At 40.9% G+C, this 22,629-nt stretch overlaps 1 protein-coding gene across 5 annotated transcripts in view; it reads left to right on the top strand.

The window, feature by feature from the left end:
* CDKAL1 (CDK5 regulatory subunit associated protein 1 like 1) overlaps positions 1-22,629 on the top strand; it is a 764,092-nt gene that overhangs the window by 514,089 nt on the left and 227,374 nt on the right. For all 5 annotated transcript variants that reach the window (XM_064281331.1, XM_010596186.3, XM_064281335.1 and 2 more), the window contains one exon: positions 880-1,025. In XM_064281331.1, the coding sequence (XP_064137401.1) occupies positions 880-1,025 (146 nt within the window). The remainder of the gene's footprint in view (positions 1-879; positions 1,026-22,629) is intronic.

Raw genomic sequence — 22,629 nt, forward strand, 5'->3', positions numbered from 1 at the left:
TGATGTCCTGACAGCATGCAGCAGTGAAGAAGGGCTAAATTAATCAGTGTTCTCATTGCTTGTATAAATGCTTAGGTTACCACAGTTTGATCACTCTATTTTGTTATCCTTGGAGGAATTTTAAAATATTCTCTGTTTCCTCATTTATTTCACTCAGATTCGTTCCATTTAACTTTCCAAGATAGATTTTCCTTCCTGTTCTCCCCTTCTTTCTCTTTTTGAACTCTGCAACAACTTAAAGGTTGATGTCAGTAGTTAACCAGTGGTGAACTGGCTGGCCCCTTGTCTGGAACTGTGCCTTGTGCATAGTAGATGCTCAAAAAAATATGTCATTAACTGACGGGAAATTGAAATATGAAGAGGAAGCAGGTGAGTTGTAGACTTCTTTTTCTCCTCCAGCATTTAAAAAAAAAAAGTGTTGACTTACCCTAAATTTCAGAAACTTTTGCTTTTCAAGTACACAGGATTATGGGGCTTCAACTGTTGGTCTTAAATATTGTTGCTTCTCTTGCTAATGTAATAAGACAGAACATAAAATTTCTTTGAGGGGAGAGAGGAATGGTGTTTATCTTGAAGTATTGAAAAATCTTTAGGCATTACATGGTTTTTTCCCCCTCTGTTTTATCACCTAAGAGTGATGGTGAATATGAGGAAATAATCCTCAGGTGGAATCTTCCAAAAGTGGTATTAAATTCCTAAATGTCATCAAAGAAGATTGCCGTTTGACAGTCACTGTAAGAGCCTCTATTTTTTTTTATGATAGGTCTGTTTTCGACCACGTTTATTTATTTGCTTACACATGGGAGTGTTGATCTGAGGGAAACTGTTCTGTGATGCATTAAAATGATTAATATTTTCCCCTTCTTTTTTTTTTTTAAGGAAATGGCGAAAATCCTTAATCACCCCAGAGTCTACGCCTTTCTGCATATACCAGTCCAGTCTGCCTCTGACACTGTACTCATGGAAATGAAAAGAGAATACTGTGTGGCTGACTTCAAAAGAGTAGTGGATTTTCTGAAAGAGAAGTAAGTCTGTTAGTATTTAAGGAAATAACCATGTCTTTTTTACTTTCAAAAGCATGTGGCAAAATGCACTTATTGTGGCCTCGCAATTAAAGATACGAGAGAGGGTGAGACTTTTTCACAGCTTTCAAAGCCTTCGTGTTTCCTTAGGTACCCTTGATGTGGTTTCTTCTTTCTCCTCGGTCTATATCCACCTTCCATCTGTACATGACACACCATTAATTTGTGTAAGATTGCCCGTCTTTCTAAGATTATGTGAATCGTGATTGTTTTTATACCTGACCTGGTAGATGAAAACGGCTTTAGCTTTCCTGTGCTCAAATCTCCTTTAATGTGGTTTTTTGAAGTTGTGAGCTGGTTTTGACATGGAGGTAGGCCAAATCATGTCACTACGAAAGATTATTTCCTACTAAATAGTGCTTTTTTTTTTTTTGAAGAGTATCTGGAATGTCTTCATTTTCACACACGAATCCATGTAGTTTAGTTGTGATTTGTAAGGAGGCTTTGGGCTTCTATTTTTTAAAGTTCAGATTATTACTGACCAAAATTAAGGCATATTTACACAACCTCAAAAATGAATGATAATTTTGCTTCCACAGAAAACACTTGCAGCCCATAATTATGTTCTTCAAAGGTCCTCCTCCTCATCCTCACAGAACATTGATTGCCTTCTGTGATTATACGTGGCAGGAAATAGAAGTACTGGCCAAGGTTGCGCAGAACCTCCTCACATATGGGGCAGTGTTCTGCCCTCTGAGGATATGTCAATTATCTTTGCATATTTGTGGCATGGGTCTTCCTATTTTCCATAATTTTTCTGTGTTGTTTTTCTTAATTAAGATACAACTTTTTATTTCCATCTTCTTGTTTATAATTATGTACCTTTGTACCATGTCAAAGATATGGTTGCTTTATACAAACTGTAAGCAATTATTTTTTCCACCTTTAATTAGTCACTTATCCTGACTATTTATAATTCTTTTAAAACTTTTTCTTCATCTATTTACTTTCTCCTTCCTTCTTCATCTTTCCTTTACATGGCTTTCTAATTTTTTTTTCCCACCTTTAGGCATTTCTTGATTATCCTAACCACCAGGGATAAATACACTTAGTGTGCATTTAAGTACTAAAATTTCAAGCTAATTGTTCAAATATTCAAATCAGTGAATAGATGGTGCGTTTATTTCAAGAATTCATAATTGTAATTATTAGATATATATAGCCATCAAAGTAGAAATCAGTATAATAATGGATCGCACCATCTCTAATACTTTCAGATCTTGAGCAGACCTGAAGTCAAGGCTAAAGAGTAAGGATTTTCATGTTAGATGTCTATTGTTGTCATATATTCCTTCTTTCCATTTATTCTACCTTATCGTATGCAGACTTGTCTCATGTTAGAGAGTCCTTTTGGGCACGCTGGCACTGGTGAGTGGAATATTTTCAAAATTGCAAAGAAATTGTTGCACCTGTGAAATTCCTTGCCTCTTGCTTATTAAAGCAGTAGCAAGTAATGTGCACAATTCATACTTGTTGCACAATATTTTGCCAAGCGTGGACATGCACCCTGTTGTGCAGAATAGACCAGAACACTTGCCAAATAGTTTCTTGTATTAATGTGATTAAATGAGGCTAAGGAATCAACACCTCTCTTTTACCTCCATTTGGATGAGTGCTGACTCGGTTGTTTTGGGAATCACTGTGGCTACTCAACATGGGCAACAATTTCACAACAAGTTCTAGCCTTTTATGTTGCTCTGAAGATGGACCTGTTAAATCTGTTGCATCTTCAAAAGTTTCAGCAGCATCCATAAACTATATAGAGGTCAAAAGATGATCACGCTAAAGATTTAGAAAGTAGTTTCTTGCCTAAGCTTGTGGTCTTTCCTTTGGATTCTGAGTTGCCCTGTGGCATCTGTAGCTATTCTAGAACCATTCCAACATGGTGGAGGATCTCAGAACCAGCTGCTCCACCCAAGGATCTCAAGTATTTCTAGCACCAAAAATATCAGCAATTTGAGGAGATGATATTGGAGATCCCCAGAGAAGACACCTGGTTTTACACACATCTATCCCCAATTTCAGTTTTCAAGTGCTATGGATCACTGGAAGTATAAATTATGAGTCCAAATAGTTAGAATTTTCCAGGAGTTTTTTTTTTTTTTTTTTAATTAACTCTGTATCGTATTCTGTCTATGCGACGAAGGAAGAAGCCGGTATATAATTTCACACTTGATTATAACTAAGATCTATTGCAATGCTGTAGCAGGCAGCCAATATGATATCCCTGGTCTATACAGCAGATGACTAAGAAAATTTCAGGTGCCTTATGGAGAAAGAAATGAGATTAGTACTGCTAATAAAGTGATCCTAACATAGTTTTAGAAAGTTCATCAGAATCGTTGTTGTTAGGCACCGTTGAGTTGGTTCCAACTTACAGTGACTGCGTGTATAACAGAATAAAATGTTGCCTGGTCCTGCACTATCCTTACAATTGTTGCTATGTCCGAGTTCATTGTTGCAGCCAGTGTGTCAGTCCATCTCACTGAGGGTCTTCCTCTATTTCACTGACCCTTTTTCGCTTACCAAGCATGATGTCCTCCATGAATGGGGTCACTCCTGATAATATTTCCAAAGGAAGTGAGACAAAGTCTCACTGTCCTCGCTTCTAAGGAGCACTCTGGCTGTACTTCTTCCAAGACAGATTTGTTCACTCTCCTGGCAGTCCTTGGTATATTCAGTATTCTTCAACAACACCAGAATTCAAATTCTTCTTCAGTCTTCCTTATTCATTGTCCAGCTTTCGCATGCACATGAGGTAATTGAAAATACCATGGCTCGAGTTAGGAATCGGAATCATAGGATTGTATATTTTATTTATTCCATCCTGTTGCTTGTGAAGGCTTGTACAGCCACACTCCCCAAAGGAGAGGCATCCACTCTGCTCTGATCTCAGTGAAAAAGAGTTTTCTTATCCTCTCTGAGAAGTCTTTCTTAGTGAATAATTTTCAACTCTGATGAACATATAGAAATAAATGAAATGTTCTAAGCAGATTCTCTGCTCTTACACTTTAGCTTATTTTTTCTCTTTAAAAACTACCATCACATTGTGCCAAATAAATTAGTACTTATTTTAGAAATAGCAAAGTTTCAGGGGTTTCTGTGAAACCACTAGTCCCAATAAGTGATCCAGCACAAAATGGTTTTGTCCGGTGGTTATTAAAATTCAATACGGTATTTCCATTCTTAGAAAAAGGAGGCCTAATACTCTATCACATTGCCCTATTTTGTGTTGAATCCTCATTCATAAAGTGCTCATGGCTTACGTTTGAGCATCTGTTTTCTTCTATCTACTTTTTAAATCTTAAATATAAAAACAACATTTTTCATTTGCATCTCTTGTTTCCTCTAAAGTCTTTGAAGCCTTTTTTTGTAATGAGCCTCTATCAAAATAAGTCACATTTTTATTTCTCCAGCATTTGAGGTTTCTCCAATACTCATGTTATGAATTAGGGGCAAGGCATTTCCTCATCTTTTTCTTTAAAAAAAAAAAAAAAAAAAATCCGATCTTTAAAGTAACCTACAGCATTTAAGACCAAAATTCAAACTATGGCAGCTTACCTGAAGCAGCAGGCTTTTAAGCTGACTAACTTAGTGGTATTAGTGGCGCCATGCTTCTCAAACAGGGGAGGCAAAATCTTTTTAATTAATTTTCTTTGCAGTTGAAATTGGCCCATGTTTTAGCTGGGAGCAATATAAGTTTACGTATGAGCCAACTTGAAGCTGATTCATTATTCTCTTCAGTTGTTTGAAAGTTGGCAGCGATTACCATAACAGCAGCTGGATTGAAGATAACCTAGTAGTGCTGGCACATGTTGAGGCATGTGGGAGTTGATTAAATCACACAACCTTTGCAAAGAAAAGTGTCTGAAGTACTTAATATACTAATTTTAAACAGCTGGTCAAGAGCAGACAGTCGTCTCTGACTTAAATTATTTTATTCAGATTTATTAATCCAGTTGAAAATTAACTAAGTAAGTGGATGCTTTTATTTAAATGAATAAGATGAGTTCCTAAAATACATAATGGGACTCATAGGGATATGAAAGAACTACGTAGAACAAAGCGAGAGGTGAAATCCTGCTTTTAGAGAGAGTCTGTTTTTTTATATCTTTTAAATATATACATTGTAAATTTTACTACTTTCCTTAATTGTCACGTAATTGGTTTCTCTGCTGTCTTCTTAACACATCACTGGAATAAAAAAAAAGTGTACAACTTGAGTCGTTCATTTTTGTTTGTCATGTAATTAGGAGAGTTATTTCCCACTAGGAGGATTTTTCACTTTGATATGTTGAGGATTATATAACTAGGGTTCCCAGGGCCTTGGGGCCTTCACCATAGGCTTAAATGAGCCCCTCCCCGCCCCGCCCTCATTTCCGTAGCAGGGAATTCACGTGATTACTCCCCAACATAAATCTTGTATTAACATAGATTCAGAAAGTAGCAACATGTAGAGTTACTCTCTCAAGCATGTGTTTCTAATGCTATGTAAAAGAGTCTCTGAGTCCTCAATATCACACATTAAAGTGTGAAAGAAATATGGAAGAATGCCCTACTGATAGATACATTTTAAAAAAGAAGCAGTTTATGAATTAAAAACCCTATCTGTTTACGCAGTTATTTTGTTGAAATTCCATTGGCTTTTTGGTGTATATTAACTAGACCTTAAAATTGAGAAACAGGGTCCATCTCTCACTCAATAAATATATTTTGAATGAATTAATGAACAGTTATGTGTTTGACGTAAGCTGCATTGATCTAAAGTAACTTGTATCTCTCTGTAGTGTCTTTGTGTTGATTTTTAGCCCCATGATATTAACCATCTCTCAGAATTTGCTGTTGTCATTTGTCAGTGTTCTGTGTACTTCTGGGTTAATTTATCTTGTTGCGTATAGAATATTAACCCTTAGCACCATGGTTCCCACTCTTATCTTCCCCTGCCCCCCACCCCACCCAAGTTTACAATACCCAGAGATTGCTCAGTCAGTTGTCCCAGCCAATAATTAATGAGCACTCAGGAGCAAAGGAAGTCTATTGGGGGGAAGGAGGGAACAGACTAGAATGAAAGTGGCATCCGTGTAGAGAAAGCTTTGTCCTCTGATCCCTGCACTGTAGACTCAGACAGTGAAGGGGCAACAAGGGCATGAAGGAAGGAATACTTTGGCAGGGTGGTTTCTGTGAGTCACAGAGTTATCTCATATTGTCCAGCCTGCCCTATGACCTACTTTCCCAGTCTATCTGCAAAAATTGAGATTAACTCATTAACACCCCGAGTGACTTTTCTTCCTTTCATTAGTCTCCATCATTTATGTGTATCAAGTCTCTATCATTTATGTGTATCTACTGGAGTGCAATCTGATAGAAGACAGTTATGTTAAATTTGTATTTTGCTCCATTTTAGCTTTTTATTCCTAGTGGCTTGGAAATATCGGTAGCAGCATTTCTTAGAACAGAAATTGCAAAACAAAAAAAAAAGCAAACAAATGATTCAGCAAGGATTGGATAATAAGTTTCCTCCCAGATGCCTTCATTCCCAGATGTGTTTCTGTCCACTGCATAACCACCTCCAAAATAATTTAGACAAAATGCTTCCCTCAAAGATGCTTTCTGGCTTTATTTCATCAGTCTAATATTTTTAATTAGGTTGTTATTTTTGGTGTCTCTAAGGCCTCGTTCACTATTTTCTGTTTTGCCAGATTTCCTTCTGAAGTAGTGACGCTGTATTCTTTTCCATTGCTACTTTTAGAATTCTTTTTTTTTTTTTTTCAGGAGAATAAATACATATTATTGAGACACTCATCCAGTAGAAAAACATATTCACTTTTTTTCTTCTTCAACGTTTTACCATATTTATACTTGGTAGGTCATATGCTAAATAAATGTTGACACCACATCTAAAATACGGCATTATTTTGAGACTCCCTCAAGTTTGACATATTGGTTTGAAGGCAATTACATCTGCCATTGATTTAGCTTTCTATTTTCCTTCTAGCCTGCTCAGAGAGGAATCTCATCCTTTCTAACCTTCTGTCTTTACTTTAATATAATTGCATTGTTCCTTTCAGAAGCCAGGAAGCTATTTTCCCTTAACCCTTTGTAAATTTTCCCTACCTGAATATTGTGTCGTAAACATCAGGGTCAAGCCACATACCCAGGAAGTAGTATACTGATAGTAAGAAGTTTCCTTTTGTTGCCAGAATACATATTACATAGGACTTGCATACTGTCTTATGATATTCACATGTGTCAGTCTAGCCAAATAGGTAGGACAAGTATTTTAATGTGCACTTTATAAAGGGAATATCGCGGTTCAGAATGGCTCAAAAGACTGTTAAAAGCCCACAGTGAATTAATGCATACTGGGACTAGAGCCTCTGTTTCTGCTGTTTAGAGATCTTTTCACTGATTCCAATAAAAAAAAACAAAAACAAAAACCAGTAGCTGTTGAGAGGATCCCAACACATGGCAACCTTGCGTGTATCAGGGTAGAACTGTACTCCGTAGAGTTTTCAGTGGCTGATTTTTCAAAACTAGATTGCCAGACCTTTCTTCTGAGGCAACTCTGGGTAGATTCAAACCTATAACCTGAGTGCTTAACCATTTGTACCACCAAAGGACTCCACTGATTTCCAGTAACACACATTAATTAAATGATACATTTTTTCCATTTATCAGTTTTGTGCCAGCACCGTAATAAATGCACCAATAAAAACAGCTAGATGTTAATATCGTAATAGTAATAAAAGCTAATAGCTTATATTAGTTAGCTATATTAGCTATTAGTTTGATTATTATTTCAACAACAATGGGTTCAATTTAGTATTTTTGGTTTTATTAGCCAATATTAGTTAATGTTTGCTTTTGTGCCAAGCACTGCTGTAAGAACGTTTGGTATATTAACTTTTTTGATCCCCAAGGCTCAAGAATGTTGAATAATTTGCCAAGGTCATGCAGCTGGTGATAGAACCCAAGGCATGTGATTCCTGGCATAGTACTCTTAACCTGTGTGTGATACTGTTGGTCTACTCTAAGGCAGGTGGCTCTAGCAATGGAGACAAGGAAGTGGATACCACAAATATTGAGGACATAAAATTTATAGTCTGTGCTGAGGATGGAGGATGAGGAAGGCACGCATGAGTATCAAGGATGGCTGTTTGGTGTCTTATCTCAAGTAAGACGTGGTAGAAGGTGGTGTAGTTAACCAAGGAAGGGATTAGAGGAAAGAGGGATTTGAGTGGAAAAGAGTTTGCTTTTGGACTTACTGAGTTTGAAATGCCTGTGTGAAAAACCCAGGAGAAAGCCCTAGTAGGCTGTAAAGAATATGGATCTAGAGATAAATGCTTGAGAGTAATCATCTTCTGGATGAGATCATCCAGAAGAAAGAAAATGGATGACTAAGAAGTCTAGGGAACACCAATATTAAAGAGATGCAAATGGAAAATGGATTCTGTGAAAGAGTAGGAAAAGGCAGGGTCAGGCCAGTGTAGGAGGAGACCCAAGAGGAAATAACACCATGAAAACCAGGTGACAGTGTAGTTTTAGGAAAATGAGACTGTTAAGGGCCAAATATCAGTGAGTGTTGCCTGTTGTAAGCAGGTGCTGGGCTAGGCACTTTGGTGGCACTTTGGGTAATATGGTGGAGGGGGATAAAAAGAGGTATCGTTGGACATTTAGCCTTTCCAAACAGGATAATTTCTGGAAACAGCAGGGATGATGATGATTTTCCAGTTAAAAGTTGTACTAGGTTATGAAATAATAAAATTTAAAATTATACATGCCTCCTCCTAGAGATTTAAGGCATCTTTCTATAGTCAGCATTCCCCTCCTTACTTTCCCTCTTCCTCCAGATCCAGACCCACTGGTTAGGGAATGATAAGGAAGCTGTGTTTGCATGTGGCCACTAGAAGAAAAGCTGCAAATAGAAGTGATGAGCGCCTTGTCTGTACCAACACCTTCAGTTACACCCCAGCTTCTTAGTGATATAGGCACAAATGCACATTTTAAAATGAAATACTCTACCTGTGGTTAGTATGTGCTACACAGCTGTTGTCCTCTACATAGTCTGCAGTGTTTCAGAACCTTTGAAAGCTCTCGTTTCTACTCCTACGTATCCTGCTTTCCCAGACCCAAGTATACGAAATATCCACGTTTAGCTCCTGCCCCAGAACAGCCTCAATTCCTAACCGCTGGTCCATTTCTTCGCTTGCTGCAGGCAGAAGGAGAAGAAGTCAGTACTGGTCGCTGTTGCTTCCCGTGCTCATCAGGAGCCTCACCCTCAGCGCCCGTGTGCTCAGTTCTCCCTGCCTGGATGGTCTGCTCTAGGCAGAAGGAGAAGGAGTCGGTACTGGTCGCTGTTGCTTCCCGTGCTCGTCAGGAGCCTCACCTTCAGCGCCCGTGTGCTCAGTTCTCCCTGTCTGGATGGTCCGCTCTAGGCGGAAGGAGAAGGAGTCGGTACTGGCCGCTGTTGCTTCCCGTGCTCGTCAGGAGCTCACCCTCAGCGCCCGTGTGCTCAGTTCTCCCTGTCTGGATGGTCCGCTCTAGGCAGAAGGAGAAGGAGTTGGTACTGGCCGCTGTTGCTTCCCGTGCTTGTCAGAAGCTCACCCTCAGCACCCGTGTGCTCAGTTCTCCCTGTCTGGATGGTCCGCTCTAGGCAGAAGGAGAAGGAGTCGGTACTGGCCGCTGTTGCTTCCCGTGCTCATCAGGAGCCTCACCTTCAGCGCCCGTGTGCTCAGTTCTCCCTGTCTGGATGGTCCGCTCTAGGCAGAAGGAGGAGTCGGTACTGGCCGCTGTTGCTTCCCGTGCTCGTCAGGAGCTCACCCTCAGCGCCCGTGTGCTCAGTTCTCCCTGTGTGGATGGTCCGCTCTAGGCAGAAGGAGAAGGAGTCGGTACTGGCCGCTGTTCCTTCCCGTGCTCGTCAGGAGCCTCACCCTCAGCGCCCGTGTGCTCAGTTCTCCCTGTGTGGATGGTCCGCTCTAGGCAGAAGGAGAAGGAGTCGGTACTGGTCGCTGTTGCTTCCCGTGCTCGTCAGGAGCTCACCCTCAGCGCCCGTGTGCTCAGTTCTCCCTGTCTGGATGGTCCGCTCTAGGCAGAAGGAGAAGGAGTCGGTACTGGCCGCTGTTCACCCTCAGCGCCCGTGTGCTCAGTTCTCCCTGTGTGGATGGTCCGCTCTAGGCAGAAGGAGAAGGAGTCGGTACTGGCCGCTGTTGCTTCCCGTGCTCATCAGGAGCCTCACCTTCAGCGCCCGTGTGCTCAGTTCTCCCTGTCTGGATGGTCCGCTCTAGGCAGAAGGAGGAGTCGGTACTGGCCGCTGTTGCTTCCCGTGCTCGTCAGGAGCTCACCCTCAGCGCCCGTGTGCTCAGTTCTCCCTGTCTGGATGGTCCGCTCTAGGCAGAAGGAGAAGGAGTCGGTACTGGCCGCTGTTCACCCTCAGCGCCCGTGTGCTCAGTTCTCCCTGTCTGGATGGTCCGCTCTAGGCAGAAGGAGAAGGAGTCGGTACTGGCCGCTGTTCCTTCCCGTGCTCGTCAGGAGCCTCACCCTCAGCGCCCGTGTGCTCAGTTCTCCCTGTGTGGATGGTCCGCTCTAGGCAGAAGGAGAAGGAGTCGGTACTGGTCGCTGTTGCTTCCCGTGCTCGTCAGGAGCTCACCCTCAGCGCCCGTGTGCTCAGTTCTCCCTGTCTGGATGGTCCGCTCTAGGCAGAAGGAGAAGGAGTCGGTACTGGCCGCTGTTCACCCTCAGCGCCCGTGTGCTCAGTTCTCCCTGTGTGGATGGTCCGCTCTAGGCAGAAGGAGAAGGAGTCGGTACTGGCCGCTGTTGCTTCCTGTGCTCGTCAGGAGCTCACCCTCAGCGCCCGTGTGCTCAGTTCTCCCTGTGTGGATGGTCCGCTCTAGGCAGAAGGAGAAGGAGTCGGTACTGGCCGCTGTTGCTTCCTGTGCTCGTCAGGAGCCTCACCCTCAGCGCCCGTGTGCTCAGTTCTCCCTGTCTGGATGGTCCGCTCTAGGCAGAAGGAGAAGGAGTCGGTACTGGCCGCTGTTGCTTCCCGTGCTCGTCAGGAGCTCACCCTCAGCGCCCGTGTGCTCAGTTCTCCCTGTCTGGATGGTCCGCTCTAGGCAGAAGGAGAAGGAGTCGGTACTGGCCGCTGTTCACCCTCAGCGCCCGTGTGCTCAGTTCTCCCTGTCTGGATGGTCCGCTCTAGGCAGAAGGAGAAGGAGTCGGTACTGGCCGCTGTTCCTTCCCGTGCTCGTCAGGAGCCTCACCCTCAGCGCCCGTGTGCTCAGTTCTCCCTGTGTGGATGGTCCGCTCTAGGCAGAAGGAGAAGGAGTCGGTACTGGTCGCTGTTGCTTCCCGTGCTCGTCAGGAGCTCACCCTCAGCGCCCGTGTGCTCAGTTCTCCCTGTCTGGATGGTCCGCTCTAGGCAGAAGGAGAAGGAGTCGGTACTGGCCGCTGTTCACCCTCAGCGCCCGTGTGCTCAGTTCTCCCTGTGTGGATGGTCCGCTCTAGGCAGAAGGAGAAGGAGTCGGTACTGGCCGCTGTTGCTTCCTGTGCTCGTCAGGAGCTCACCCTCAGCGCCCGTGTGCTCAGTTCTCCCTGTGTGGATGGTCCGCTCTAGGCAGAAGGAGAAGGAGTCGGTACTGGCCGCTGTTGCTTCCTGTGCTCGTCAGGAGCCTCACCCTCAGCGCCCGTGTGCTCAGTTCTCCCTGTCTGGATGGTCCGCTCTAGGCAGAAGGAGAAGGAGTCGGTACTGGCCGCTGTTGCTTCCTGTGCTCGTCAGGAGCCTCACCCTCAGCGCCCGTGTGCTCAGTTCTCCCTGTGTGGATGGTCCGCTCTAGGCAGAAGGAGAAGGAGTTGGTACTGGCCGCTCTTGCTTCCCGTGCTCGTCAGGAGCTCACCCTCAGCGCCCGTGTGCTCAGTTCTCCCTGTCTGGATGGTCCGCTCTAGGCAGAAGGAGAAGGAGTCGGTACTGGCCGCTGTTGCTTCCCGTGCTCGTCAGGAGCCTCACCCTCAGCGCCCGTGTGCTCAGCTCTCCCTGTCTGGATGGTCCGCTCCAGGGTGCCTTGTTCCAAGTGGAAACCAAGGGCACGTGCTCAGCGCACGCCCAGTGACTTCGAACGTCCCCCCAGGCTCTGCAGCCATACCGGAGAGGCACCAAAGGGGAATTAAATCACAGCAAAGGATGGGAGAAAAGACTGAGAGATGCAGCCCGTAATTGCTTTTAAATATTGGATATCAGATATTAAGTTCTGAGTATATGACCAATTTAAATTTGGGGGGTACAACAAAAAAAAAAAATGATTGTGAACTTGCATGAATTATATAGGTCTTGCAGTTATTCACCTCATCGTTATTGGTTATAGACTGGCTGTCAGGCAGAATATGCAGATGTTAGTAAAACTTGGTAATTGTGCTCTAGGGGCTTGTAAGTCATGGTTAATATTATATCAGTATGTATAGTCAAAATACATGATACCTGTAGTCATTGGTAGTTGCTGTCGAGTCATTTCTGACTGACAGTGACCCCATGCATGCAGCGTAAAACTGCTCCACCGTTTCCAAGGTGGGCGGTCTTTTGAAAGCAGATCACTAGGCCTGTCTTCCAAGGCACCTCTGGGTGAGTTTTGAACCACCACCCTTTCAGCTAATAGTCAAGTACTTAACCATTTTGTGCCACCCAGGGACTCCAAAAGTATAGTATAGTAAGACCCCATTATTAACTCTGTTAATTGGGAGGGACATAAATGTTTATTATAAGTTTTCTGTGGATAAGAAAAACCGAAACATCAAAATCAGTCTCTGTTCTTCAGAAAATCGTTTCATAAGTCTGTGATTTTGTCTGTAATATAATGAAATCTACCTGTATAGGGAAATGCTTAAACTAGATTACACACATACACACAGATGTATGTATGCATATGTATATTTGGCAGAAAAAAATACAATGGCTTAAAGAAAATCTAAGTTTATTTTTTGGTTATGTAAATGAAGTCTGGAGCTAGGCAGTAAAAAAAAAAAAGGCAGTAAGTAGGGTTATATAAGGCTCTAACATGTCCGGCAGCATAGAGCTTTCATCTCATGGTCCAAGATGGCTACTTGAGCTTTAGCCATCAAATCTGCATTCCAGTCAGTAGGAAGATGAGGAGCAAAGAAGGGTATGTGTTCCTTGTTTCTTCTTCTTAAATACTTCCTGAGAGTCACACATATCACTTTTAGTTGTATTAAATTGGTTAAAACTTAGTCACATGAGTGCACTTGGCTGCAATAAAGGCTGAGAAGTGCAGTCTTTATTTTGAGCGAGCATATGTCCATGAAAAAACCAAGGTTTCTGTTAGAGAGGAGATGAGATAGTGGGGAACAACTAGTAGTCTCTACCACATTCTGTCCATTTGGCCACTCTTCGTACGTATAGAACTTACTCTTTGCCCAAGAGAGATAACCCCAGTCCCATCTAGTTATCCCATTGTGTTTTAAGTCTGTGATCTTTAGGTGATGTTCTGTCCTTTCTAGATGGTCCAGGTATGGCTTTTTGTGGGTTTATAGCCATAAATTAGACAGCAAGTTATCTGCCCCCAACATTCCCAGCATAAAATGGAGTGGAAATAAAATTATCATTTCTTCAGCTCCCAATTGAAAAGTAAGAAAATGGGAAACACAAACCAGCTACTATTCCACAGAAATTATAAAATCCTGTTCAGTAGAAATCATAAAGACTTCTTGCCCTGGCACTGAAGGACATTCCTGAGTAGCCTCTGGTTTTTCTTTGTGGGACAGATTCCCTAGTTGATTATCTTCCATTACCCCTCTTCTATTTGGCCATATTTGAGGGAGGCATTGAGGAGTATGGGCTAAGCCAATACTTCCATGCCTGCTTCCTTTTGATACTGATTTGAGACCTGGAAATTGCTTTATGAGTTGTACAGTTGTAGACGGGCAGACCATGCTGGTGCATCTTTGGCAATCCCATTCCTTCAAAATCCCAGTAGGCTTCCATTCTATTTGTTTCTTCTCAGTTCCATAAGCAAGAATAGTCCAACATCTTCTCTGGACAGTTTTGAACCTGAAGACTCTGCCTTATGCATATTGGTCTTTGTCCTCTGTCCATCCACCCTGCCAACCTCAAGGCCATCTGAAGCCCCCTTAACTCTATCACTGCAAGGAAACCCAGGCTATCTATGATGGGGCACCAGTTGAGTGATGGCTGTGGCATTGTAGCCAATGCTTGTAATTGCTTTTGCTGGGTTTTTTCAAACCTCAAAATCACAGGACTCTCGGTTAAATTAGATTGTCGTTCACAAGCGGATATAGGGTTTTGTTGTTGTTGTTTTAGCAAAGCTCTGTTTCCTTAAATCTCTGCATATTACTGGCTAGTGCTAGTCTCAGTTCCTTGTTGCTAAAAGCAATAAGGAGGCAACTAATGTTTAACATTCTGAATTTTTTTGTGACACTTCTTCCACTATTATAAACTTAGTTAACAGTGGTCTGCCTTCCAAGGTTCAGCAGGTGACAATTTGACCAAATATTTTGCCAACACGTAACACCAATTATCTTCCCAGATTGCACTGAGTCTTTGCCACCTGCTGCCAGACTAAGCTAATGCATTTTTAGGGTCTATCGCATGTAGTGGAAACCCTGGAGGCGTAGTGGCTAAGAGCTACGGCTGCTAACCAAAAGGTCAGCAGTTCAGATCTACAGGGCACTCCTTGGAAACCCTATAGGACACTTCTACCCTGTCCTACAGGGTCACTCTGACACTATGAGTTGGAATCAACTTGACGGCAACGGGTTTGGTTGTTTGTTTTTAATCACAAGTAGTATACTATTTAGGGTTATTTTTGGTGGTGCATGACAGAAAACATAAAATAATAACATCTCAGACAATATAGATGGATATTACTGTCTGACGTTAAAAAAAATTATGAGGTAGTAATTGTGCTGGTAGGGTGTTCCATGTTGTCAAGGACCCACAATCCTTCTTTCTTTCCACACCGCTGTCCACAGCATAAGGTTCTCATTGCCCAGGATGATTGCTTAGACTCCAGCTATCAAATCTGCATTCCAGCCAGCAAAAAGGAGGAAGAATTGAAGAAGAGGTGTAACCTTCTTTACCTTTAATGCTATCTTCTTTGAACATGACACTTCCACTTATATCTCATTAGATTAGAACGTGATCTTACATAGCTGCAAGGGAAGCTGGAAAATACAGCATTTCTTTCAGGAATCCATATGTCTACATAAAAGCCTGTTTCTATGGAAGATGGAGGGAAATAATATGGAAGTGCCATTACCAATCTCTGCCACAACATGTGCTTTTTAAAGTTCACATGTTATAGTTTTGATAACAATCCCTAAAAAGACTGAATTTGTAATCGTGTACAAATTGTGGTTTTTCACACGATCCGATTGATATTTGTTTTGCTCTTGGCGATGGTTTCATTTTTTTTTTTTTTAATGAGTATGTACTGAAGAGACCTCACAAGTTAAACACTATTTTGACAAATTATCGGTTGTCTGTTCTGAGCACTTATCAGAAAAATATCATTTGATGTAAGATTTAAAGAAATTTAACTGCTAGGCATAGTTTTTGTTTTTCTAAAATCAAACAGGAATTAGTGGCATCTCAAATTTCCCTTGCTCTAGATTTTCATTTTGTAGTATTTTTTTTTAGCATTGATAAGGTTGCTATGAGTTGGAGCTGACTCGTCAGCACCAGACAACAACAAAGCAATTACCTCAGCCTCATGGTGAATCTTGCGGTTATATACCATCTAGGGCACATATCTTCCACCTTTGCTTCCATAACACTAGTCTAAAATGTAGATGCAAAGCCTGATATGTTTCCTGTGCTGTCATCTCTAATTCAGGATGCCTAGTACATTGCATTTGGCATACTGCTGGAATTACTAAATGGTTTCGTGTTAGAACACAAAAGATGGAGAGGAGAAAAATCACATTTTTCTTTTACTTTTCTGTGCAAACTTGTTTCCAAGTCAACATAACCTGTAATTTGCGTGTGGTTATTTGCATGTTACAGATTACTTGCATGTAGTCTGCTTTTGCTTTTATTTATTTGATGTATTTTAGATTGAGAGGAATTTTCTCATTTTAATCTATTTTAATCATAAAAACTGTGGTTCTTGCTAGTAACCTTTAAAAGGTTTCTTTCAAAGATTTCTTTTTTCTTAATTAGTATTGTTTTTAGACTAACCATGTAAATAAGATCAAGCATCAAACTCCTTTTAGAAAATACTGTTTTAATTCAATTGTCTGATCATGGCTCTTTTTCATGTAGTTTTTCCTCATTTATTGTGATTCAATCTTTTATTCGTACCATTGAATATATACTATATACACAAATACACATGTACACACACCTGTGTATATATATCAAAAAAATCAAAACATTTAATTACTTAAGCAAATTCATTATAACCTTCAAGGTTTTTTTTTCTTTTTTGCCAATTATCTTTATAAATAATAATAAGAATTCAAATAAAAATTAATGATCCTTACGCCTATGTAATACAACATGGTCATTTGTTAATTCTTTCTTATGGCATTATTTTTGTTTTAACTTTTTCGAGGCAATTCTTGCTTTATTGACAACCCTAATCCCACTTATTATTAAATATTTCTACTCTTAGAATGAAAAATTAAAATCTTTTTGAAGCTGATTCTAATTGTAATGCCAGAATGGAAGTTAGCATTCCCTTAAAAAAATAAAAATAAAAATAGTGAGCTAAATTATTTTAAATTCCCATCTAGCTCAGATATTCTGTGCTTTTTTCCCCCTTTCTTTTCTTAGCTTTTTCCTGATGAGTTTAATCTTTTCTAGGTTCGTCATTTCTGTTGTGTAGAAACTCTTCCTGAGCCTGCATTTCCATCTGTTCACCACTGCACTTCATGCCTCCTTGTTGTTCAGCTTCTCCCAAGAGCGGCCTTGCTTGCTGCCTGCTTCCCTCTTTCCCGCCTCCTATTCACTTCTTGATCCTCTGTAGTCTGCCGTGTGCTCACTCTCCTTCGTCATAGCTGTCTGTGTTAAATTCGAATTGTGGACTGCAGTAGGCAATCTTCCATCCTCATTTTTCTACTCCCTTTTTTTTTATGTTGGCCATCTCCTCCTGCTTGAATCAAAATCAGTCTCTGTTTCTGTCTCTTTCTTCTCTTCTCGCATCTCCCATCCATCCATCTGGTTCTTCCGTAAGAACTCCACACTTGGGTGTCCCTCAGACATTCTTTCCTCACTTTTCATATTTACTCTTCCACCATCCTTATCTTAGTAAAAGACCCCACTGTCCATCTGATCAAATCAGAAGCACAGCTTTTCTAGACATCCCTCTCGTTCACTTTATCCCACCCTATTTAATCTGCCACCAGGTCCCATCGGTTTGATTTTCCAAATGCCTCGTGTCTGTCGTCTTCATCCCTGCTATCACTGCCCTCATTGAGGAAGTCTTCATCTCTGGTCTTGAATTGTGTCCCCTCCTACATTCCTTCCCTAACTCTGGCTCACTTCCTCCAATCCAGCCTTCACTTTATTTCCAGAAATGTTTTTTCTAAAATACGAACGTTGTATTTTTTTTTTTATCAAAATCCTTTCATAGCTCCCTCATTGCTTACAATAGCAGCAGTAATTATACTCCTACCACCTACTGCTAGCTTACTACATGCCAGGAATTGTGCAAAGTATTTTACATACACAATCTCCTTATAGATATCTCCAGTATAGCACTTACCATATTGTTCTGAATGCGTATGCGTGTGTCTCCCTGCTAGAGATTGATTGTAACTTCATGAGTCTTTACATGTTCAGCATCTAGTTGTCGCTGTTGTTAGTTGCTTTTGAGTCTGCTCTGACTCACGGCAATCTCACGTATTACCGAATGGAACGTTGCCTGCTCCACCGCCATCTTCATCATTGTTAGTATGTTTGAGTTCATTATTGCAACTATTGGATCAGTCCATCTCACTGAGGGTTTCCCTCATTTTCGTTGGCCCTCTGCTTTATCAAATGTGATTTCCTTTTCTAGTGATTGATCTTTCCCGATGACAAGTCCAAAGTTAGAGATTTGAAGTCTCACCATCCTCCTTTCTCAGTAACATTCTGGTTTTATTTCTGCTAGGACTGATTTTTTCCCCCTTTGGCAGTCTGCAGTATAATCAATATTCTCCAGCACCTCGTACAGTGATTAAAACATAAGCCCGTTGAATCAAGAATTTTTGTTGTTGTCTAGAAATAATTTGTGTTTGTAAGATGTGAAGACTTCGGAATCCTGTAGTAGGAAAGCCCATAGAAGGACAGCAGGAGATTTGCTGCCTTGGGCAGAACTCTAGTCCTATGCCGGGGAGCCAAGCATCCTGTTATCCACATAGTGCAGTACTTCTTTGAAATCCTTACAACTGCATTATCACTGTCTCCGTCGTCTAGTGCTGCTATAGCAGAAATACCACAAGTGGATGGCTTTAACAAAGAGAAATTTATTCTCTCACAGCCTAGGAGGCTAGAAGTCCAAATTCAGGGTGTGAGCTCCAGGGGAAGGCTTTCTCTCTCTCTCGGCTCTGGAGGAGGTTCATTGTCATCAATCTTCCCCAGTCAAGGAGCTTCTCAGTGCAGGGACCCCAGGTCCAAATGACACACTATTCTCCTGGCTCTCCATTCTTGGTAGTATGAGGTCCCCATGACTCTCTGCTTGCTTCTCTCTTTTATATCTCAAAAGAGATTGACTTACAACAAAACCTGATCTTGTAGACCAATTCCTCCCTCATTAACATAACCACCTCTAATCCTGCCTCATGAACATCATAGAGGTAGGATTTACAACACATAGGAAAATCATATCAGATGACAAAATGGTGGACAGTCACACAATACTGGGAGTTATGGCCTAGCCAATTGACAGTTGTTTTGGGGAGACACAGTTCAATCCATGACAATCATGTAGAAGCAGCAGGACCTGGGGAATGATGGAAATTTACTGTCTCTGGGATTTAGTTCAGTACATACAGCCTGCTATTAGCAGCCTCACACCAATGTGCACCATGTTTTAAAGCAAAATTCTATAGAAAATAGCCTTGGGAGTAGATTTCCTTCCTTGCTTTCCTAGCTCTGGTTTGTCTAATTCTTCACTGCTAGACATGGATTTTATTATTATTATTCAAATATAGCTTGTTTTTCCAAGTTATTTTTCTTAAATGATCAACCTTTACACAGCACTGATAGCCCACGTTGTGTGTCTTAATTAGCTGCAAAAAACTGTCCTTAATTCCCTTCCTTGGGTGATTAATTTGAAATACATAAAATTTATTTTTATCCCTCCATTTCTGAGGTGTTTTAAAGAGTGTAAACTGAGGTTACTACCACTTTTAGGTCAGGTTACCAATAGGAGTTTGACATTTATATGAATAAGAATAATATCAAGTATTACAAAAGTTAATAAAGAATTGCAAGGGCTATCAAGCTCCATGCTTGAGGCCATAAATTGATTGCCAGCAAGGGTCAAACAGGAGTCGCTCCTTTCTCTGTACAGTCTCCCTTGGGTAACCATTGCAGTATTGGTGCGCTAGCAGAAAGGGCAGTGTGAATTTACACCTTCCTCAAAACAAATTGCTGGAATAGTCACCTCATAAGAGAAGTGTGAATTAATAGCACTTCTTATTTAGATAGCTAAACATAGAGTCCAAGGTTATTCTTCCAGAAATAGTATCAATCCAAGGGAAAAAAAATCTAATAATTTTGTTGAGTGTGTGTGGGCAGGCTCTTTTTGGTCTACACCCACATATGTCAAGCCAGCATTTCATATTTCTGTTTTTTTGCTCTAAGAGCAGCAGAGAAAAAGAAAGTTGATCCCAAATGAGTTAATTTTTTCAAGTGCTAATTTACCTAAAACAAAGTGCTAAAGCCAAAGTTGATTTTTTTTTTAATAGTATAAGTGTGTATATGTTGCAGTTTTTGCTGATGTCTGTTTCATGTCTCTTAGTGGAAAGTCGACTAGGTGGCACTGGGTTGTTTAATGGAAAGTAATTTTATAAAAAAGAAATTTTTTTGCATTATTACGTGGTAAAATAAGTTTCCACCTTTGTTAATAAAACCAAAGCCAAACCCGTTGCTGCTGAGTTGATTCTGACTCATAGCAGCCTTCCCTACAAGACAGAGTAGAACTGCCTCATAGGGTTTCCACTGAGTGTCAGCTGGTGGATTCGAACTGCTAATCTCTTGGTTAACAGCTGAACTCTTAACCACTGTGCTGCTAGGGCTCCACCTATGTAATAGAGGTTGTATTTTGATATACAATGGAAGGATTGTCCACTTTCTTGCAAATATTATTACATTGATCCTTAAGGTAAAGGATACAATTTAGGATAAGGACACAACTTCATGGCTAATATTAATTTGTGCGTTATTATTTTATGTCTAATCCTTGGTGCCATTTTTATTTTGGTACAGTTTTTCTCTGTAAATGGCAGAGAGTGAACTCTTTTTGTTCTACATTTCCTCACAGGTTATTTAAATGAGATTATATCTACATATGAATTAGGATTATCTTCTTAGTGGTAAAGGAGAGCCCTGCCTGGCCCACCCTGCTTCATCTCCTTTGCTCTCTCATGTCTCATAATCCTCATGTATTACTTTTTTTTTTTTAATAACAGGTTTCTATTTTTATTTCCTTCATCATTGAATTATTCCTTCCTTTCTCTTCCGTTCTCTATCTCTGTCTCTCATGTTTAAGAGAAATTATTTCTCCAGCTGCCCATTTGTTCCACACTATGAAAATATTACCTTTTTTTCTCTAATTAAGATCCCATGTGGCACTCTTTCCACTGCTGTGTCAGGTGCTGTGTATAGAATTAGGAATCCTAGAGGAGTTTTGTTTTGCATTAAAAAATAGACTGGAGGCTAGATAGCATAAACATGAGTGGGTTAGGCTATGATTAGATGTGTGAAATTTAAATAATACCTTTGCCAGAAGCCATAGGAGTTCACGCAGTTGTAGCAGTAGCCTGTGGTTCTGCTGTTGGGAATGATTAACTGCCTTCTTGTGCAATATGCGTTACAGTGGGCTTTTTTCCCCTTCCTCAGTTAATTGGATGTATATAGGAATCGTTATCCACATAGCAACAGGCAAAACATAACCTACTTAAGCCTAGTCCTCAAAATGTTTCATATGCCAGCAGGCCACTAGGAGATGCTAAAATAACAATATGGCCATGTAATTCACTCGTTTTCAACCAGCATTGAGGAAGGAATTTTAAAAGTTGCTTCCAGCTTAATTTTCACCCTTTTTTGAAGCATTGTAGTTACATAGTGGCCTTTATCTTTTTTTTTTTTTCTTTTCGTTACCCATGAAGTATTTTCTCTCCAAAGCAAAATGCTTTTCTAACACTGGTACCATAAATGATAGTGTTTAGAAATCTTAGAAGCTGTGGTGCTCACCATATTTGACACAAGTTTCTTTCTCTTCTGTCTTTTTCTTTCACTCTTTTCTCCCCAAAATGGAAAACAAAAATTAAGGATAAGATGTGTGTCTTTTACCAATTTCATTAATATCATCACAAACTTGTGAAATTAGAAGGCACCTTAGAGCTATTTTTCCTCAGTTTCAACTGAAACCCTAAAAAGTTATTACTCCTGCATTTTGGATATATTTACCATGTTTTTCACACAGATAACGCACGCCTTCTACATTTGTTTGCCACCAGTGCCCTCCCCCTGTGGGGGTATTTTCATAAGCGCCGCTATGCCAGTTTTTTTTTTTTTTTTTTAACATTTTGCTGTAAAAAAAAAAATTAGCACAGCATACGTACAAAAATACCTTGAGGAGAGAGGTCACTGGAAGCAAACAAACAGGTCAGTCTTTATTTTTCCTTGGTACCACCCTGCTACCTTAAAAGGCTCATTCTCTGGGAATATCAGGCAGAAATATATGTTGGTTGTATTGGAGGTAGCCCCTTACCTTCGACCAAGTTTTGCTGGTTTTGACAGGAAGGATATCTGACGCTGATTCACAGGCACTATTGTATAAAAGGAGACCCTGGTGGTGTAGTGGCTAAGTGCTATGACTGCTAACCAAAAGTTCGGCAATTTGAATATACCAGGTGCTCCTTGGAAACTCTACGGGGCAGTTCCACTCTGTCCTTAGGGTCACTATGAGTTGGAATCGACTTGACGACAATGTTTTTATTATTATTATTATTATTTAAAAAAGGAGCCAAAGAGGGAGAACACTAAAGCAAGCATTTCATTGAGCTACCCATTTATCCAGAGAGTTACTGAAGTGACGTGCTGCTATAATTCTCTTCCAAGCAAGGACTTTTGTGCGGGAGTAAGACAAATCAGAATATTGATGATAGGGAATTTGATTTAGCCCAGTGATCTAGAGCAATGGCACACATGCTATCTTTGTGATATAAACCAAGTTACCTAACCTTTGTGATCCTTGGTTTCCTTGTCTGTAAAATGAGGATAACAGTTCCCATTCTTCAAGGTTGTTGTGAGAATTAAGTGAGCTAAGATGTGTTGAGGTGGGCTTAGCACTGTACCTGGAAAGCACTCATTAAA

This window comes from Loxodonta africana, chromosome 1 (genome assembly GCF_030014295.1).
Source record: "Loxodonta africana isolate mLoxAfr1 chromosome 1, mLoxAfr1.hap2, whole genome shotgun sequence".
NCBI classification, from domain to species: domain Eukaryota; kingdom Metazoa; phylum Chordata; class Mammalia; order Proboscidea; family Elephantidae; genus Loxodonta; species Loxodonta africana.